Source organism: Solea solea, chromosome 11 (genome assembly GCF_958295425.1).
Source record: "Solea solea chromosome 11, fSolSol10.1, whole genome shotgun sequence".
NCBI classification, from domain to species: Eukaryota; Metazoa; Chordata; class Actinopteri; order Pleuronectiformes; family Soleidae; genus Solea; species Solea solea.
The window spans coordinates 13,120,838-13,142,670 of record NC_081144.1 but is presented as its reverse complement, the minus strand read 5'-3'; the positions used below and the strand labels follow the sequence as shown (position 1 = coordinate 13,142,670).

Sequence of the window (21,833 nt, the reverse complement as noted above, 5' to 3'; positions counted from 1 at the left end):
CAGTGAGCAGAAGAAGTCGGAGCGATGGGAACCCATCAAGCAACAGATTTTGTGGTTTACTCACTTCAGTGACTCTCTGGGGTAAGATTAAGGGGAGTTAATCAGGAAGTTGAAGTTGTCAGGACACTGCAGGTTTGAAATAACATCCTCTCCGGCGGATTCCAACCTCATATAAAGCATGCCGGGACATTATAAGAATCACATATATTCAGTCTGTCAAGCTTTGTGATATATCAGTCGATCTACATGGATTTTAAAGTGCACAGTGAATTCTGACTGGTTAAATCCAGCAGCAGTCCCATTCATTTTTGCTGATTTGGGGTTGTATAAAAAAAAAGGAATTGACCAAGTATTATACATGTTACATAAACCTCAGTGTGGTTTACTGAGATTTAAATCAGCCAGAGCTGCAGATGGACTGTGAGGAGGATGTGAGGGAGAGCCAGTCACTTCCCAGCATGTCTTCTGTGCCCGAGGTAACAGCAGCCAAGAGGAAACCTTTGAACCATGCAGAGGAAGTTGCTCTGTTTAATGATACCTGGCAAATCTGTTATATCGATGCATATAGATTAGAGCCATCCTGTCTTTCAGTGAACACTCCACACTCTCGATTCCTTCTCTGGTTCTTTCAGTTTACCCAAAATGAGTTGCGATGTTTACCTCAGGCAAAGCAGCAACTACAGTATGTCATCTCCATGTACTTGTCACAGGTGGATTATACAGTAAACACCGTCCAGATGAATGGTGCCAATTTCAAATTGCTGTAATTCACAGGTGTGGGCATTTTATTGACAACAGTAAATCCTCCATTTCTTTCATTTTATCGTTTCATTTCATGCTGTTCCTTTCTCAGCCCACAGCTATTTCCATACCGGGTTAAATCTGTGTAAACAGTGCAGGTCTGCAGTGACAAGTCAAGACTTTGTCTCACTAATTGAGTCTGGGAGAAAAGGAAATGGTCGTTTTGAACCAGTAATGATCATTTGCATTTATATTGCAAAATCGCTTCTTGAAGTGGTGCTTTGCGGTGATATTGCTAACTCCCATCATCACAGATCCACTGCACCTGATGACTCGCCGCAGCACTTCAATGATTGTGAGGGTTGGCACTTCAATCCAGCACCACTGAGACGATGACAGTTATCGTGGCAGATTTATTACCAGCAAGCGTTTTCTGTCAGCACTCCGACCATTTGTCAGGGAACAAATGATGCTTTTAGTAAAACTTAAAAAAAAAAAGTGAAAGTAAAACTGTCATTAAAATAGAAGTTTGTTTACTTGTCACATATCAGAGAAGGTTAAACCTCAGAAATATTCGATGCGTACATGTATTAGTGTATTAGAGCCTCATAAAGTATTTATACTCTAGTTGCAGCTCAATGATTGGCTTTATAGCTTCTGAGGGAGGTCGTGTGTTCTGGCCAATAAGTCTTGCTACTTTCTCATGCTCTACTAGCAGCACTACAGCGTAGTGTGATTATTTACTATCTCCATTTAGCAGTGCAGAGAGAAAGCCAGTGGCCATTAGTGGACACAGGTTATCAGCGCACACCACTCTTAAAAGGAAAAGCTGGCTTTAGTAATTGGGATGAATGCTGGCTCGTTAAAGATCCATTCAATCTCACGGCATAGTCACAATGTATACAATTTCCAGGTGACAAATAGAATTGCATAGTGACATGGCGTATCCTGCCGGTTTAATGGGAACAGTTATGATATAATGATACAAGCTATTAAACAAGCCACTTCCCTTCAGCAGGCTTGTGAAAAAGATTGCCAAACATGCATTATGCAGCACACACGACATGCACCATTCAAACAGTGTGTGAAAATTTCACTGCAACACGCTGATCATCAATCAGCTAATGTACCATTGTTAAAGGGCCTGTTTGAAATTAGATCAGAGAACACTGTCATCATACACATAATGATGTCGTGTCTAATGTACGATGACAAATTATTAGTTAATAAGCTGCAGATCGTGTCTGAAATATGAATGCATTACTACGCTGATATGATGTCGTTTTTTGACATCAGTCCTGCAACACAATAAAAAAAAAAAAGTCAAACTATTTATCAGGTTTTAATTTGTGTCGGCAGTCCTATAGGCTGTAGAGGTTCCCTTTTGCTTGATTTCATTTCCTGACTTTATTGTTTGTCCTTCATGGTGTCATATCATATAATATGGCAAATAAAGTTCTTTTCCATGCATTTAAACCGATTTACTTTTTGCTGCCATTGCTGTAACACCGAATATTATTTTGATCCAATTAATTTTTTTTTTCCATAAATTAATAAATCAAGTTAAAGCCTTGAAACAAAAACAATCTCCCACGACATATCTGTTGGTCCTGACCCAGTCTTTAACAACGACTATTTTATGTAATGTATGTAATCTTTAATCAGATCAATTGACTCTAACACTTAATCATGTGGAGATAGCTTCCATAGTAATGAGACACACACACACACACACACACACATTAAACATGTACTTTTATCTCACCCTGCAGTTCCCCAACTCCTCAGCTGACAAGATAATGGTCCCACATTTCTTCCCAGGTATGCCACTGTGAAAACAAAATAGATCTGATTTACTCTTTCAACAACAATAAAAATATTCATGAGCACAAATCTGAACCTTTCACAGGTTTGTATTTAAACTGCATTTACAGGACACTGTGCTGTTAGTGAAGCACACAAACCTCAGGTCTAAAAAATGGCTGCTGTAAGAGAATTGTCCTTTCCAGGATGCTGTATATCAAGTTTGAAAGAAAATATAAATTCTAAGTGTGAACTTACATAAGCATGAAGTAATGTTTAATGATTATTAAAAACACCTAAGGCAGTAGCTTCAATTTTGGCTTAAGTACATTTAGCTTTATATGAATAACCCTAATAATTACAGAGATTAACGGCTGTTTTCTCCATTCACTCTTTTCTTTTCAGGCTGATAACACAATTGTATTGTCTGCATAAAATTACAGCTTTAGTACAAAACGTCACACATAAACCACGTGTCTCTGCACCACGTCCACTGTGAACACACAATGACAGTGTTAATGAGTACATTTTTTTGTGGAACAGAATACGCTATAAATGTTGTAAAAACTTTTTTTTAAAGAGAAGCATGTAATAAAGCTGCTAGAGAAGATAGAGAACTCCTCCGTTCCCCGTTTGTCACCGGCACACTGAGACGGTAAAGAAACGTAGACCTACTGCTGTTTCCAGCTGATTCCTGAGTCGACAGATGATGAAGACACTTCGTTGTACACGACAGATTCTTCACATCCCTCCGTTTCTGTACATTACCTATTCAGTGGCTTGTCATTTCCAATGGCACGCAAGCAAAACAAAGACAGAATCTCTCCAGAGTTTGTCCCTTTTGATGCGACTCAGCCGTTATTTTTTGTTACGGAACAAAGTGACACTTTGTTGATATCCAATCCGAGCAACTTTCCCACATCCACTAAGGCTGTGAGAAGAAGCCTATACCGCCCAACACAGAGCAAGAAAACACACTGAATCCTCTTTCTAATCATGTACCAGCACTCCAGCAGATGACAGGAGTGTCATCTGCCTGGATCAAGAAGGAAATTACACAGGAGTCCTGCTGCGGCCTTAGCTGGAGACCAATCGTTAGAAGGTCAAACTTGCCATTGATCCTCATCAAGGCTGTGGCAGTTGATCTGACTGGCAGTAATACTGGATTCCACAGAGCACGTCTTTGACTAGAGCAGCATAGGTTTGCATTATTTTTCAAAACGTAAAACACAACCGACGTAATGGAAAGGAATTGTACAAAGATACTGAACATGCTACTCTTTCTGATCTTCTGCAGAAAGTAATTAGTAGTATCTGTAAGAGATATTGCATGGGTTATTTCCATTAACCTCCACTGGCTTCTCTCAGATTTCCCCGAGCCTATAGCGCATAACATGCATGATAAATGCATCTCCTGATGAATCAATATTTAATCAATACCTACACATAAAGCATACCAACTGAAACTGCTGCACATCCACCCGTATGTGCAGGAGAACTTTCACAGTCTCAGCTTTCGGTGAGGCAAAATGTAAAATGAAGCCATCGCACTCTCAGAGGGCACGTACACTTCTTCCTTGGGCTCGGTGTTCAAGCTCCATGGAGACCAATCTCAAGGTGAATTTACTGTCCTTGAATTATTGATGTTTCACTCTGAGTCACCACCACGCAGTCTGATGAAGCCTCAAAGAGACGTAAAACTTTTGCCAATGAGGCCGGCAGAACCGGCACATACTTCACAGGTCTTCCCTCAGGTCACAGCAATGACCGTTACACCTTTCAGATCCACCGATTGGTAAAATATCAGCTGTCAGTTGAACCACCCAGCTCAGCTCAGAGCAAGTACCAAAAGGGCAACAGTGTTTTAAATGAAGCGTGCATAAGTGAGTGTCACGTTTCTCTCTAACAATGACTGGTTAATTTGGAGAGTAAGAGAGCACTGAATGGATAAATCATGTTCCTGTCGTTTGTCTGTGTGAGTTCCTTGTTATTGCTTTGACTTCCTTGCTGGATAGAACAGCGCCTGCGCTGACAGGTGACTGTTGGGAATGAGGCTTCCTGCTTCAAGGGGCTCTATTTGTGCCTGCTCCACGGTTCCTCATTGGGAAAACACTTTGATGATGAAATGATGTGAAATGTGTTGCTGTGGTCGTCCTTCCCGTGCTGTCAGCAGTGAATGAGGCCTCCGGTCTGACTGCTAAGAGAAAGTGACTGGCGTGAATCAGTTGGTCGTGTAAATGTGTGTCATATCCGTCTCCATTGATTCTGCTGCGGCTAAGACATTAATGTTGAAATGACTACAGTCAGGTCATTATGTGATGTTGAGCAGTCACATTATCCTCAGCCAAACTACTAATGTGAACAATGTGACAGCATCAGTATTTCAGATTAAAGCATCACGTCCATATACATGTATCAAGTATATACTGTATTATATATTAGGGCTGTTATATATATTATATAACATATATATTATATATAGTCACTTGCCTGCAGTCGGTCGGATGGGAGATACAGAGAGACGGTAGCTAAAGATGGAGAGAGGTGAGGGTGAGGTTTAATTTTATCGTTAAAACATAAGTTTTATGACAACTACTTGGGTGTCACGGCACGATTTATCGACAATGACTGGAGGTTGCGATCTTTGCCTTGAATGTCAAAAGAAAACAGATGTGTGTCTAATTGCCATAACCCGTGCGGAGGAATTCCTCGGCATCGTCAACAAATGGAAAGTAAGTGGCAAACGAACCACTCTAGGCATCGACAGTGCCCATAATATGCTGGCAGCTGCCCGGAGACTTCTACTTGGACATCTACCCTGTGTGGCTGACGCTATCTCTCTCTCTCTCATCCATGTTGAGCCTTTACTTTAAGATGACCTGGCACTTGATAGACCTGAGTCTCTTTGAAATCACATAGTTCTATGTATAGTTCTGTGTTTAAAATGAAAGATTCAATTGAACAATGGTGTCAGAAATGCACACTGATTACTTATTAATTTAATCATTAGACAAAAAGCAAACTTTTAATCGCAATTAATCTAGAGTAACAAATTTCAAAATGTTTTGGGGTTTTTTTCAGTATGGTGCTTGAACTTAATTGGACATATATTATTGTGTGTTCCAGCCTAGAGCTGAATGGGCAATTCCTTTTATAAATAATAAGTAAGGAAGAGTACAGTAGGTAAGATGGTGGGATAAAAATAGATGATTGTTAGATTGTTTTGAGATGGTTCTTTGTGCTTCACTCTTTAACCTCAATTTCATAAGTAAGAGGCTGAAGACTGAAGAGAGCGGATGATTTAAAGAGATAATTTAAAACGCCTCGACTGTGCTCTCAACAAATACTACTCTGCTCTGCAGTGATACGTACAACCCTTTGCTTGATTGTAGTTAATCTCACAAACCAATTGGTCAAAACAACAATAATTAGACTTTCACTTAATCACTGCAGCATAATAACAAAATGTGAGTTAATTGGCGTCTTTGTTGATGAAAATAAGAAAGGGTTAGAGTGGCTTGAATCACACAGAATCAGAAACAATGTAAAAAGGTTTGACTCTTCACTAAGTCAAGGCCTTCAATTGTTGTCACTAATTACATTTAGGCAAAGTCTACATGTCAAAATGCATTTGATCATCATACTGACAAACTACCTTTTTTGCCACACTAAAAATACCAGAAAGCAACAAACATTTTCCTCTGCACCATGTCAGGTACTCAAGAGGGCAATAACTGCAACCACTTAATGTCTTTGAAACACATAAGAGAGAATAGTCATTGGATAAAAATATCTTTGTACCGGGCCTGAGTGATGTGATACATGCTGCAGTACAGTCACAACTTATCCAAAGAACAGACATGTCAGGTTAATGCATCGCTCTTGCTTCATTTTAATAATTTGAGTGGGACAATAGTAAGAAAAGATCAATTTGCAGAAGTAGTAATGGCATCTAAACTCAGAGTTAAGCACAGATATTGAATCATTCAGAAAAGATTGATGGCTTTCTGTCAATATCTATGTTTTTTGTGCTTGCAGTGAATGATTAATGGCATATAATAAAAAGGCCTTAATGTTTCCAACATCAGAGCAGAGCAGGTGAGCTGTGACTGCAATAACCACACACTACTTTGCACTTTTCACAATTCTCCATAATTCATAACGACACCGACAGGCTTCCCTTGGCCCACAGCGGCTCCATATGGTGATGTGTATTGATATGTGATATCTGAAAAAATCCTATTTACCGTCATGTCAGTGAGGCACCCTCCTCTGCTGCTGCTGCTCATTTTCAAGAGAGGGATCAAACGCAAATTCATGAAGAAAACAAACGCGTGCAGAGACAGAATTGAACGTGGGCCTTGTAACACAGTAGCTCTCTTTCCAAAGAGGGGGAGAAAGGAAGCGGTGCGATCATGCTCTTCGCTCACCCTGAAACAGAGAGATAGCCGTAGCTGCCTTGACAGATCCACTGTTTGATCAAGTGAATGAAAAAAGATCAAGCAGCATATTTCAGCATCACTCCAATTACATGGGTAAAGTTCCTGATATTGCTGTTCAGCACCGTACCAATAAGAATGCTGCCAGTTATTTATTCCACCATGAAATAAGCATCAAAAATCATTGTGCATGACATATTGTATTATGGATTTCGGGCTCAGTGTATGGATCTATAATTTCCCATCGAGAGACAGTAGCTGTCACGAAAAGGTGATTCACAACAGCCCGTATTCTCCGCTACCTTTCAGTGCAGAGGTGGGGTGCATTGAGGTGGGTGAGATTAAAGTCCAAAGATGGAGAAGGAAGCAATTGGTGATGCCACTCACATTAGGCCATTAGGATGAGAAATGATCGTGATATTTAACAACGCCGCAACGTGCCACGCATATGATCGTGGGGGAGGGTGATCTGCTCAACAATATGAATGAGAGCTGAGAGTTGCAGGGTGGTTTCTATTCCACACCAGAAAGAATATGTGCAGGGTTATTGCACGGAGAAAACTGTTATTATAGAAACCATGGGACACATTGTAATAACACCTTAGGTTTCTGAAGCCTCTCATGGAAGGTTTGCCAAAATGATATGTCGCTTCAAATGACATAATCCCCATAATCCCCGTGATCTTCACACACTGATAAGCATCCATAATCCCTCACCTCACAAGGATTTAAAAAAGAGAATTAAAAGTGTACAAATTCAAAAGGGCACAGGGATATCTACTGTGTTTCCCATACAGGACGAGAAGGAGGATAGGAGTGTTAAATAGCAGCCTGTGCTGAAAGCTTTGTTAGAATCGGCGCAAAACAAGTAATCAGGGCAAAAATGTGGTTATACTGTACAAACCAACCACGGGAAAAGAATGTGCTTTCTTTTTTTCTAAGTGTCAATGAGATGCAAGTGATGAGAGAACGATCAGAACACATTATCCTTTCATTTTCTCTGTCGTGTTGTGTGTTGTGCAGTTTTAAGTCAGTTGCATGATGACATTACCACAAACTCAGGGAGTGAAACTGATCCCGTTGTTGATGCGAGCTCTGTTTTGCTTTTATGTGTTCTCTAATTATGAACACTGAAGATGAAGCAGAACAACATTTTGGATTTATTCCATTTTTTTAGAGTGTGTAGTGGCATAATGACATACTTGTGGACACTTTGATTACACACATTCTGACAAGGGACTTCATCACAACAATGTTTGATTTATTGGGATTACAAATCAATTAGATATTCATCAACCAACCTGCAAGCCAAAACGGGCTTGTTTAGACACAAAGATGAGGAATTTCCTGTCAATCAAAAACAAGATTTCTTTTTTCTCTTCGTCTAAGATTAAAGAAAATTTAGGGCAGTGAATTGACTTTTTTTTTTTTTTTATCCTGCCAACAAGAAAAATCTTTCTCTGGAGAAAATAATGAGGCATTTTGATTTGCTCCTGGCAAGAACAGAACATCCTTCTCTATCTGAGGCCAAAAGAAAATCCCACTTCTCTTTGTTATGACACAAATGATGCATTTCATGCCACTTTCTCACACTGGTGTATGAAATCAAATGAAAGCCACTCTTCTGCATTTAACTGTTATGTCAGGAGACTGCAGCACCTTTAGCCTCCTCCCCTGACCTAGTGTTTGATAGTTACTGCAAAATATAGAAGACAATAGAGTTTCCAGCTGTTTAATAGATTAACTAGATATAGGTGTGTTAAACTGGGGCAGCACAGCACTGATTCAAGTGCTTTAAGGACGTTTTCTCACCTTCTCAGCAGATGACGGCCTGTGGCTATGAAAAGAATGAAGACTCCTGCTCTGAGTGAAAAACAAATTAGCTAAGCTTAGCCACAGTGTACAAAAACCCTTTGCTGCACTTGCACCTCTATTATTACTGTGAAGCCAAAATCTACTGATCTAAAAAAATACATGTGATAAGTTTTTATTTGTTGGTTTTTTTGATTTTGTGATGCCAAAAATCATAGAGGATCATGAACAGGTGGTTACATGTCATTTGAAAGTGTTGCTTGGTCATCCAATTTCTTTCTACGCACATCATTCAAACTGAACTAAGCAGACCTTGATCAACTCGAGAAAAGATTGATCTGGGAAGTTCACCTCCGTCTGCCCCTTCTGCCCCGGCTTCCAAGAGATCACACAAGGGGCAATTACAGCAACAAAAAAACTACAATGTTTAAAATAATAAAAAAAAAGCTCTATGGAGCTCTTTTTTTTCTGAATGTGTTGTTGATGGTGGTACAGAGATGCAGGTAACACTTTACTCTGGCTTTTTTTTTTTTACATTTTAAAATGTAAAAGTTTTTGTTGCATATTAGGGGATGGGTCAAATTAGAATTTAAGATCCATTGAAGATTCAAACTGTGATGTGTTGTCATATTTCAGTGTGTGGCATGTCATTAGAGGATGTGTGCAAACATACAGTAAATGAGGGAGCTGAAGTTTTCCAAACTGAAGCAGAAGTGCACACACACACACACACAGAGAGAGTGGGACCCTTGTTAGTGCTCAGCCTCGGAGGCAAAACTGGCATTTAGCGAGGCAGCACATTGCTTTAATTGTGTGTGATGGCCCAAGGCAGGGGATTGTGATTACTGTAAGCTGTCTGAAACACTGTCTAACCAAACTCACACTCAAACACTAGAGCAAACAAACACTGTACCTGCTCTTCTCTTTCTACACAGCGCTACAGTTATTATTTCACTTACAGCAAAAATGTGTTCCACTCCCACTCATTATTTGAATCTGCAGCACAGAGTGACTGCTGATGAGAAGAGTCAGAGTCAGCCTGCAAAGTACATTAATAAACAGCCTTCAAATACCTGAGTTTCTGGAATCAAGAGAAATAATGCCCTCAGCTTAGATAAACGTCTGGTGATGCATTGAGCAGTGTCAACCTGCAGTTTGGTGTTGGAGATGAAATTCTTGTCCAACAATTTCTCTTGCAACGTTTGCCTTTGCAGCTCGGTTTGCAATGTCACACAAAACGCACGAGATAACAACTACGATAACAACTACGATAAAAAAAAAAAACTTGTGAGAACTCATTTACCATGTGTGATCAAAATGTAATCTCTGTTCTGCTAGTTTTTTGGAACCAGTTGGAGCTTGGCTCTGCATCAACAATGACAGATTACTTTTTATTGGAATAAAGCGGCTAAAGAAGCTGAATCGTTATCATAGAATAGCATTTATTTATTTGCAATCTGAAAGCTTTGTGACCCGTGACCCCGCTACAGTGCACATATTTAAGAAGCCATAACTTCCCACAACTACGAAGTGACAAAAAAAAATCCACTTTACTTTTATCAAATCTGCTACATCTTCAAAGGGAAAAAAGGGAAGAATTCAAGAGAGCATTATCAGTTTCTTCATTTCTGTTAAGTTATTTCATTTTTAGTACCTCCCCGGGCTCGTTTAAATCTAAATTTTGCTGGTCCTTTCACTTTGAAGTGTTCCATGCAAAGTACCACTGTGGTGCAGACTCTACTGTACTGAGCTGTAAAAACACATTTCACCAGTTTATGATGAAGGCTCAATATACTGTCACACTGATAACAGACCCAAAGGCATAAAAATCAATATTACATTAAACTTGCATGGTATCTTGACGTCCAAGGTAAATTCTGACAGTGAATGAATTTAACTTCATCTTCATATAAATGTAGAAATGATCATTAAATAGCATATGAGCATAATGTAAACTACCATTAGCTCATTTTATGGATGGAGCCGTTATAACGTCTCACATAAGTAGAGATCGGCGTAGACACAAGCTAATCTTTTATATGAGCTGAAGAGTAAATTAAACATGAAGCACTTTTGAAGTCACTTACTGTACGTCGCTTTTACTTTCTACACTCCTCATCCTCTCGACTCTCATGGTGCATCCAACACACCCACGACAGTCATTGTGGTTTTGCTTACAGTTCATATCCTACTTCTTTGTTATAATAAAGCAGGACGGCACACTCGCAGCTAATGGGTTTATTATGCTAATGTTGTGCTGCATTTGCAACATCTACTGTGGTATAATTTACCACACCAATAGAAGAGGTTCCAATTATTTATATAATGAAGTCCATTATCATGTTACCTATAGGCGGCCATATTATTATTCCTATAATAACATCACAGGAAGGTGAGGCAGCGTGACAGTTGACGTGTATTTTTCAGTAAAAGATGCCATTTACCTGCGTCAATCAATCACTGAGCTTTGCATTTCCTCAGCTTCCACAAACAGTGATGTATGACTCTCATTAAAACCACATAAACAGGAAAGATTTGTACCAGTGTGCACATGTTTAAATCTCATTACAGTCACGTGGGGGGAAAACCAAACGTTACAACTGACCTGTTATTATCCCCAAAACAGATAAGCCTTCAGAAATGTGTTCTAAAGCTTTGTGTTTGTTCCCATGTGTACTGCAAAAACAGATTCAAAAATGACTGCGTGAGCTAAGTGTAAATGTAAGCAATAGAGGCAATAAGATGTGAAAAATGTGTGTATATATAATGTATTCATCATTTATTCATACATGACCACGGCGTCTAGTGATTCTTTATCTGCTCTTTAACCCTGGGTTTAACCCACAGACGTTTATTGTTGATTTTTTTTTACTTATGCATGCATTTATTAGCGCAGGAAAAACGACATATATATTATTAGTGTCTGTCTGTCATTTGTCTAAATGTGACTGCATATACAGATTCAAAAATGAATAAGAGTGGTGGTTATGGCTCACGTCTAAAAAAAAAAAAAGAATAAAAAGAAGACGGAGTGAATGCAGTTCACAATAATATCTAACCTAGTTTCGTTCATGGGAGACTATTTTCGACAACCACATTCTGAACACGAAGTAAGTATGGTTTCTTTCATTAACCACAATATCAGCTCATTAGCAGCTACAGCATTAGTTATTTATTTATTTTGACAAGACAAAGCACTCTGCTTAGAATAAAAGAATCCTTACAGCATATCTAAGTGTTATAAAAGTCAACGCTGGCAACGCGGTCTATTTTAGTCCTAATAAATCCAAAAATCTAGCTTTCTTGCTTTCAGAATGACTGTTGTGTTATTTTCATGACAAATGCGTTAATAAGGACCAAAGAAATCACCGTGACTGTCGTTTGTTTGGATAAGGCATCGAGCCTAACTATCCTAATTTGTAAGAAGACACGAGCAGACATCAGAAAGGAATACAACGTCACTCCAGTATTTAAAATAACACCAAAAAACTGATTTTGATGTTTCTTAAACCTCAATTGGGTGAAATATAAGACTCAATATCTCCCAATCTTTTGGACAATGCAAGTACAACTATCTCCCTATGATTCCAGCATACGGACATCGCACATAAAAAAGACAAGATCCACACAATGCATACAGCTACTGCATTTCCTCAAAAATGGAAAATGAGTAGTGTTTTGGAGGAGACATATTTACACCATTGTGGGGAAAACTTATTTAAACTGCCAGGTGGGGACTCATTACCAATCTGGGAACCAAACCTTCACCTCACTAAGGATTTGTGGGTGAGGGTTTGGGAAGTGTGTAGCAGTTACAGTATGGATAATGGTAAGATGTCTCTACAGTGTGCGTGTGTGTGTGTGTATGAGGACATTTTCTGGCATTACTCGTGTTGTGGGGACATGTCTTCCTTGTGGGGACAAAAATCAAGTCCCCATAACAAATATGATTACATTTTAAGGTACACACATGTTGTATGGTTAGGAGGTTCGGGTTAGGTTAAGGTTAAGGTTAGAATTAGGCCAGTAGTAGTTATGGTTAAGGTAAGTCTCCAGGAAATTAATGTAAATCAACGTAATGTCCTCTGAAGTCATGGAAACCGTGTGTGTGTGATGGAGGAGAGGGTAAAAAGAAGGCAGAGAGTAAGAGGTTTGGAGAACAAAAAGATGAGCGAACACAATGAGAAGAAATGGGTCAAGCTAGAGAAAAAAAATGAATCTGAGAGAATAAATGAGAGATGGAGTGTGGAAAATAGGGAAAGAGAGTGCCGACGTGCTTCTTAAGCAGGTCATTGGATGCAGTGTGCCTTGGGAGGGCTTGTTTAAGCATGGCTAACAGATTTCCTCAGTCCCTGCGGGAGCCGCTCCTCAAAGATGCAGTACTGAGGTCCACCGAGGTACTGTCACGTCAGGATGCATGACAAGGAAATGCAGCACATAGCTATTAAACAACTTCTGAGGCAACGTGTGTCACAGGAGGGAAACTCCGTCACCCATGGATACTGTTTAACAATTCAGAAAGACACAAGCTGAATAAAACAGCACCCTAACCTGAATGTCAATAGAAGTTTTCTGAATCACTTATTTCCGACATAGAGGCTTTAAGTACAATTAGGGCAGGGTGATATGATTTGTGAATCATATGTTGATATTTTTTAGGCTATGTCCCAATATACTGCACAAGATATATCTCAGTAGATAAAAAGCTGGCTGTTCAGAGGTTTGTGCCTCTCACAGGACAGTGACAATACAGTACATTGCAAATACTGTATTATACTCTTAAATAAAAGATGTACCCTAAAAATAGAGGAATTTCTCTATTCTAGCTGTTCATGATCTGTATTACATACTTAAAATACAGCTGCTGCTGCTGCTCCCTTTGATTTTAAATTATTTCTGGGGTATTTACACTTTTTCATGTGTATGAAACAATGAAATTACCAATAAATATAATCACTAAAACACTGAAGAGTTGTTAACGGTGTTTTCTTGTATAATTTTTTTGTCACTTCTTGGTTTCTTTAAATCGATAATTCATTTAATATAATATTTGACTAAAAGCTTAACAATCAGTACCCAAACAGCCTACATCACAGATGACATCACTACATGACGACATCCAGATGATAGCCCGTCTCATGTCACAATATTGATATAATATCGATATATTGCCCAGCACAGTTACCAGCAGCACAAGAGAATGTTCTCACGAGTGATAAATTCTACAGATTTGAACTCTAACAGCAACCACATCATTACCATCGACCTCTGTTGATAGATTACAGTATGTGAGCGTTGTATTCGTGCAGAATCACAACATTTGTCAAGCTCCAACACTGAAGATGTAGAATTTCTGCCTGAGGCTGCGTCTTATGCTTGTGAAGCCTAATTTACAGCAAACTGGTGAACATCGTCCCTTGATCCTGCTCATCTTCATATTCAGCACTGACAGGCACCGAGCTCTGTATTCCACAAGCACCAGTCACTGGCAGAGTTCACGGTCGACACCAAAGCCCTGCTGTTCGCGCCGACTCCCCTCTAACGAAGCCATCCTCACCCCATACATCACACGGAAGCATACATGCTGCACTTCACAGTCTCATGCACAAACACAAGCTTTGTAGTCTGTCAAAAATCCTCCATCTCACACTCCCACTTAAAGAGCCACACACAGGTCTGTAGGCGTCGACTTCAATCCACTCTCTGTGGTTGATGGCCACCCTAATGACAGTAATTGCACTGAGGAAGCTCCCGGTTGTGTTCAATTACCCATTACCATTCCAAGCATACTGTTCTAATCTTACAGTGTAATGTATGACACAGATGGCTCTAGAGTGCAGACATATTCATCACTGCTGAATCTTTGATGGAATGTGTGAAATCCTGCAGGAGAGCCGCATTATATTTGAATGGGCTGAGAGTGGCTCTGCGTTTTTATCATCCGATATCAAAAAAAGCTTTGTGTTTGCAAAGTTAAAAGCATTCCATTTGTCTCGCGCAAGTGAAGCAAAAATGTATTTCCAGCTCTGAGCAGCTTCAATCAGAGAGAACACTTTGAAGCAAACACTCACCCCAAAGGTTTCTCCAGGCGACTGGCAGGTGAGCCCACGATCTCTCCCAGCGTACAGTGGACCTGGCCCAGGAAGTCCTGTCATGGAGGGGGAACATAACGTGGGACGGAGAGAGACACAGGTTGGGGCAAAGGATGGGGTAATTCAAGATGGATCACAGGAGGGTAACAAGGAGAACCGGTGAGGAGTTAAGCATCGTTATAAGCTAAGCATTGTACGGTTGTAAATTAGGGACATCTGAGGCAGACACGTACGTTAAAGTCGGGCGGCTTCCGAGGTGGAGAAGAGGGTGGAGGAAAAGATAGAGACCAGGCGGCAGAGGTGACACAACAGAGCATATCATGGAACAGAAGGCACACAACTCAAATACCAGACTGTCATCAAACAAGTGCAAGAAAGAAGAGCGAGAGTGGAAATGTGAAAGAGCAGATTATGTGTTCAGTGGAAGGCTAAGAGCAGAAAAAAAAGAGGAGCGGAGCAAGAGGAGAAAAAGCAAAGTATGAAAGCATTTCACAGTAGGAACAGTTAGTTTTCATGGCATGGACTGCAATGCAAACGCATAACAAGGAAGCATCGCTTACATGGAAGCATCACATTTTTCATCGGGTAGTATGTAAACCATGTAGTGTAAACACAATCCTTGTGTGTCTGTGAGTAAACTATTACCACGGTTCTCAAACTGTGGCACGTGTACCACCAGTGGTACAAGGAGGAAAATCACATTTACAGTTTGGCGTATTTGGAAAACTCTATTTTATTGTGGCCGTTAACTGCCTAATAGTGTTTGTCTCAGGTGGTACTTGGTATACAAAGTTTGAGAACCACTGAACTATCAGTGACATACGTCTTACATTGAATGAGCTGTTGAATAACATTCTATATCAAAGCCATGTCAATGTCGGCGTTCAATTTAAAAATAAATGTACTGTTTTGAATATCACATGCTGTCTTGAAAATGAAAATCTAAATTTCATACAACACCAAACAGGGAAATGTGCTGAAAAGCTTTGATAAAGATGGTTTCATTTTCAATTAACAAAAAAGGTAATGCGAGTTAATGCCAGATGCAAATGAAACTTTGATTATTATCGCTCTGGAGAAATAAAGCTGCTTGTTTTATAAATTGAAGCAGATGGGAAGCAAAGAAAGGTAAACATCTTTTTGGCAGATAAAGCATAGAGTAGACTCATTATTGGGAAAATAAATTGCTACAAACGCTGGTTTGCACAGAACCATAATTATCAAAGACGTGTATGCAAGTTCTTCACTTACGTGCTTTGTCAGATCTGGACTTTTAGAGTCAATATCGAACCTGAAAGGGGAAAAAAAAAGGCCATAAATCAAAGAGGCAAAGATGTGGGCAAAACAACAGCCTCACGAATACTGACTCTAATAAAAAGATAGTGTCTGCAGACATTTTCTGCCCGTCAATCACACACCTCGGTCATTGGGGGAGCAAATGGAATAGCGCAGTAAAAATGGTAAGCAACAATGTGACAGTTAATTAAGGGAGCCATTCTATAGTTTCTAAATGTAATTTCCCCTCTATGCCAGTGGGATCATTTTGAAACAATCTAGCAGTACAAAAAGTTTTTGCACATCTGCCAGTCAATCTTAATGTAAAAGTAATTAAAGCTCAGAATGCACTGGCTCCCACCTCTGTGATAAAAGAGAGATGTAAATGAGGAGCACTAATTGTGAGGGGATGCACTCCCTCCTTTCCTGTTCCACTGTCGTATCATGGTAGCATGCCTAATTAATTCATTAAATGTCTAAAAATCCACAGAGACCTGCTGTGTGATACATCCTGGAAGTCCATCAGGGACTTCATGCTTGAAGGGAGGGGGGGAAGGAGGGATTTTCAGAAGCATATTTCCTTTTGTTAAGGAAGAGGAAGAAAAGGAAGAAATGATTCTGACTGAATTATTTGGATTTCAATATCAACCTGCACTTTCCCGACCCTCTCACTGCCTGACCTTTTCAAGAGGAGAATGACAGCAATATGTGAAAAAGGGAGAAGGGAAGGGTCTCTGTGAGACTATAGGACTTGCTTTCAGACATTTGCTTTTCTTAGCAGCAGTGAGATTAAGGATAAAACTTTGTATGAAATATTTATCAACCTTTTACCAATCTGCCTTTTCATGAGCGACTATTGAGACACTGCACTGATGAATAATTCCTCAAGAGAGGAGAGGAAAAACTGACTCGAGAGAGAGAAAATGAGAGGTGTAGTGGGTGAAGAGATGGATGAAGAAGAGAAAGGATGAATGAGGACGAATATGTGAAAGCATGTGGAGGATATAAAAGGAGGAATTTGAGAACTGTGTGAGAGGAGGGTATCGCATCTGAAAAAACACACACCACAGTGATTTCCCTCAAAGGACCAGTTAAAAGGAAAAACTCACACATCGAAGCGCAGGTTCTGCTTCTCCTCAAAGAAGTAGTCCAGGATGAATTTCCTGACAAAGTCCGGGTTGAGTGTGTTGTCGATTACCTCTGTTCTGCCAAACTAGATCAGAGCCAAATAAAAAAGAGGGATTAAAAGGAACATGTAAGCAAACGGAGTGTTAGGACAACACATCATGCAAAACTACACACACTGCTCCATCACCTCATCCCCGCCCCTCTGTCTTCTCCCAAGAGGTGAGTGAAATTCACAGCTTCAGATAGCCTGAGATTTAACAGAAGTCAATGACTGCTCACCGTCAGCTCTTCTCATTCTGCTGCAGATAGAGAGACCTGAGAGAAGCACTTTATTTGACTCTAATTACACTAATTGTATTATTACAACAGTCACACCACTGTCATTTTCAAATCCACTTCAAAACAAGGAATGAGGCGATGATGTGCTAAAACAAAGGAAAGGAAAAATGTTTTCACACTGTAACTGTGTGGGAGGAAGATGGCAAACATTCTCCTATTGTGTAAATGGGAACTTGCCAGCACAGACACTGTAAAAATAAAAAAGCATTTGAGTGTCACAGTGCAAGACCCTCTGATGATGTGCGGATACACAAATGAACACATACACAAAGTCTTGCACCATTTTGTGCAAGCACGCTCACAATAACTGTATGCAAAATTTATATTTCAAAGTCAGAGGCCTGACGTTGAGCTGCATAAATAAAAGATCCCCAGTAGAAAGTGGCATCAAGAACTGACACAGTGAATTTGCAATAGCAGTGGCCGGGGTTAATGAAGAGATGAAATTACAGGCTCACACCTTTGTGATTACAAGCAGTGGGGGTGAAACAGTGGGGGTGCCGTGTCTCATACAGAATATTTTCAGTCTGTAAACTGACGGCACATGTGCACTGTATAACACAGCATACTCACTGGCATGATGTGTGGGAATGTTATCATGGTGCCGTTGTTCCAAATCAAACACATCAAATGTGAAATGACAAACGACACGTCACCACAAATGAGGAGATAGATATATAGATATAGATAGATATATATATATATATATAAAAACATATATATATATAAAACTTATACTACTGTATATAACATAGGTCACCATTTTTCTACATAGCAAAGCTGGCAATCATCAAGGGTCAAGTGTTGATGATTTTTACTCTGAACTTTATGACTATTTTTAGTGCATAATTCAAAGAAATTATAGATATTTTTCAAGACACCATCATTGCTGTGACATCGCACAAATTACTAGTTACTAATTACTTGTTACTTTACTTACTAGTTGCCTCAAGTCAGGAGGCACCTGCTCCATCTCCAGCTGCTCCAACAGTAGTGATGGAATTTTACTTTTGATAAATAAACGGACAGTGAACTACAGAAGCCTCTGCTTCCTAAAAAGTATCTTTGTGTTCACATCATAGAGATTTCCTGGCAGTGCAGGACCAATAATGTTCACCTTTGAGCTTAAGTTTCGTTCAGTCAGACAGAAAAATAAGGTTTTTTGATTACCTCGCCGTGATTCTGAGGAAGATGTCAAGGTTTTCCAAAAAAACAACCTTATTTTTCCTTCTGACAGAATGAAACTTCAAATTCAGTATATTACCAACAAAACAACCTTTGAACTTTTTTGGATTGGATGGTCACCCTTTTTTAAATGCATGTATCTGCTCTGTAATATTACATCACAGTGTGGATTTGATGCATTAGCAAGCTAGTAACCTTCAGTCACAGCAGTATATTACATTTAATCAGTGTTGAGGGGAACAGTGGCGGTGCTAAAGCATCATTTTTGTCTGTATTTCCTGACCATTTTTACAACTGTTGTTCAAAATTTGAATACTACCATTGTCTCAAAAGAGTGAATGTGAAAGAACATTAATTGCGGCACAGTATGGGACAACAGGCGAGAGTCATTTCACTTGTGCTATAATTTTAACAAATTAATATAAATGCGGGCCACACGGTTGGTGTAGCGGTTAGCACTCTTGCCTTTGCAGCAATAAGACCCGGGATCGAGCCCCAGTTGGAACAAGGGCCTTTCTGCATGGAGTTTGCATGTTCTCCTCTTCTTCGGCTTCCTCCCACAGTCCAAAAACATGCAATATGGGGATTAGGTAAATTGGACACTCTAAATAGTACCCCGCCTATCGCCCTATGTCAGCTGAGATTGGCACAGCATCCCCCGCGACCCTCTGGTGGAGGATAAAGCGGTAGATGATGGATCTACAAATGCAATGACATTAGAGTGGGTTTGCTGAGGTATGTCTAAGTTTGTTCACGTTGAACTCCTGTCACTGCTCTGTTCCAGCAGATGCAAAGGAGGGGAAATCTCCACAAGCACCTGTTTCTGTGAGTAGTGGGGAGGCAGGGGGCAGATTCAGTTTGGTCTCAGGCCAAAACTTAAAGGAAAAAGAATGAGCACCAGAACAAAGAACAACCACCTAAGGAAATAAGAGATCTCCCACTCCACATATTGTTCCTGCCTTGGCAAGTACACAGTCAGCCTGAAAAAACAGTGTTGCCTCAGCACTACAATTAACTGTCACCAGGGAGAAGAAAAAATGGGACGAGTGAATTTCTGGTGCTGGCAGTGTGCACTTCTTCACGTCCAATATCCCCAACTAGAATTAATTGCGAGCTGGGGTGTCAGAAAATTCATCCTGGTGAAAGATTAATGTCTAAGATTTTGACTAGAATCGAAAAGGGCCTTGCTTGAATTTAGGCAGGTTACACAGTGTCAGCTGCCCAGTTGAGTGAAAGAGGGGGACAGAGTAAAATCCGTCATGAACTAGGAGTAAAAACAGACAAGGGAGCTGAGGATTAGGACTGTAGTGTCATGCGGAAGGAGAATGATGGGCTGCACCTACAGTTCTTTATATTCATCCATGGATGCTGACATAATAAAATCACTGGGGCTCAGGTCCTGAAGGGGAGAGGATGATGACATCCTCCTGGAATCGAATCGCAATTTATCCGTAACATTTGTCTTTATATTCTCCCCTTGATGGAGGAACTTGAGTGACTAGCAGCCGATGGGGTTTGTAACTGGATTAAAGACGGTTGGTGCACAGTGCACGGTTCTCTGACCAACTGTATCTGCTCTCAGGAGAACAGAACCAAATTACACGACAGAAGGGCAAAGGAGAAGCTCAGCTTTATCAATACTGCACAGCTTGGCTCTGGTGCTCACAGAGCCAGATGTCGTCTGCAGCGACAACACGGGCCTCTATCTCTGTCAGGGAGACAGAGTCAAGCTGCACCCACAGTCGGTAAGCTGTAGGTGAGGCAGTGAAAGCAGCGTTGACAGCTGTAAGTTGGCTCTTCCCCTCCCAACACTGCACTTGATGCTTGAGCACATTTGCATGTTAAACAGTGACACTTGGTTTTAAATCCAGCGATTTGGAAGCACTGTGTTACAGTCACTCACACATTCAACCGATCAATCCATCAATCAATTAGGTAGCTTAATTGTCCCAGCTGGGACATGAATAATGCAGTCAGGTTAGTAATCACAGATACACAAGATAGAACTATACTGTCAAGACAATAATGTCACACAATCTCATTATGCAATAATCGGAATCAAAACAACCCCATTTTTGCAAGAGGCCAAGCTGTTCAAATCCAGACATATAAACCAAACATGTCAAGTCGTCTCCTCACCAGCTGTATTCATAGAAAGTGATGATGGTGGATAGCTGTTGTGCCCTGAGGTACCAAAACAGTTGAGGACGCAAGATGGAGGGATAGGAATCCACAGGCAACACATTCCACTTGAGTAGTGATCATTTTATATCAGGTACATAAGTCACCACTGTTTATTTTACATGCTTTCACTGCAATATCCTACTGTTCTCCATAGCAGGAATGTTAATCAGAAAGTTGAGGATGTCAAAATACTGCAGGCCTGGAATAATGTCCACTCCAGCTGCTTTAATACTCATGCAAAGCACCTGGGAATGTTAAAGGGGTCAGATATATTCAGTCTGTCAAGATCTGTGATAAATTGCTAGATCTCTGAGGATATTAAGTGTTCAGTGAACTGACAACTTGAAACAGGCACCGGTGGAGTTCATTTTTGCAGACGCTTTTCCTGCCATAAAGGCGGTGTAATCAAAGTGCATCACATACATGGTGGATGCAACATGGTTCTTCCATTCCTGTTTTCACTCTTTGTGTAAAGCTTGTTTTAACCGAGCTGCAAGCTTCATATTTACATACAGATACAGTATTAAGTTTACAAATATGATTGATATTGTTTTCAATCTTCAATAAATGAATTTATTGAAGATTTTAAAAAAAAAAGGAACGTTGAATGTTGGTTAAATTTGTAAAAAAAAAAAAAATGAGGTTCTGGCAGTGGTTCCAGTTGAGTTTGTTCAATGATGGTTCCCACAGGTCAAACATTAGTGGTTTTATTCACTTCAAATGGACATTTGAGGTAACTCTTAACTATGCACCAGTGTAACACCAAGGTCTTTGTGGAGTCAAATAACATTCTATTAAATAAAAAAAAATGATTTTAGCATTAAAGCAGGAGCGA

At 40.0% G+C, this 21,833-nt stretch overlaps 1 protein-coding gene across 2 annotated transcripts in view; it reads right to left on the bottom strand.

Annotated features, from left to right (window-relative positions):
* Window positions 1-21,833, bottom strand: part of cpne5a (copine Va) — a 67,513-nt gene that overhangs the window by 28,712 nt on the left and 16,968 nt on the right. Inside the window, exons 4-8 of one of the 2 annotated variants that reach the window (XM_058643527.1) lie at window positions 17,272-17,375; window positions 16,139-16,178; window positions 15,121-15,135; window positions 14,867-14,943; window positions 2,507-2,570 (exon numbers count right to left, since the gene is read on the bottom strand). In XM_058643527.1, the coding sequence (XP_058499510.1) occupies window positions 2,507-2,570; window positions 14,867-14,943; window positions 15,121-15,135; window positions 16,139-16,178; window positions 17,272-17,375 (300 nt within the window). The remainder of the gene's footprint in view (window positions 1-2,506; window positions 2,571-14,866; window positions 14,944-15,120; window positions 15,136-16,138; window positions 16,179-17,271; window positions 17,376-21,833) is intronic. The other variant, XM_058643528.1, reaches the window with a different exon arrangement.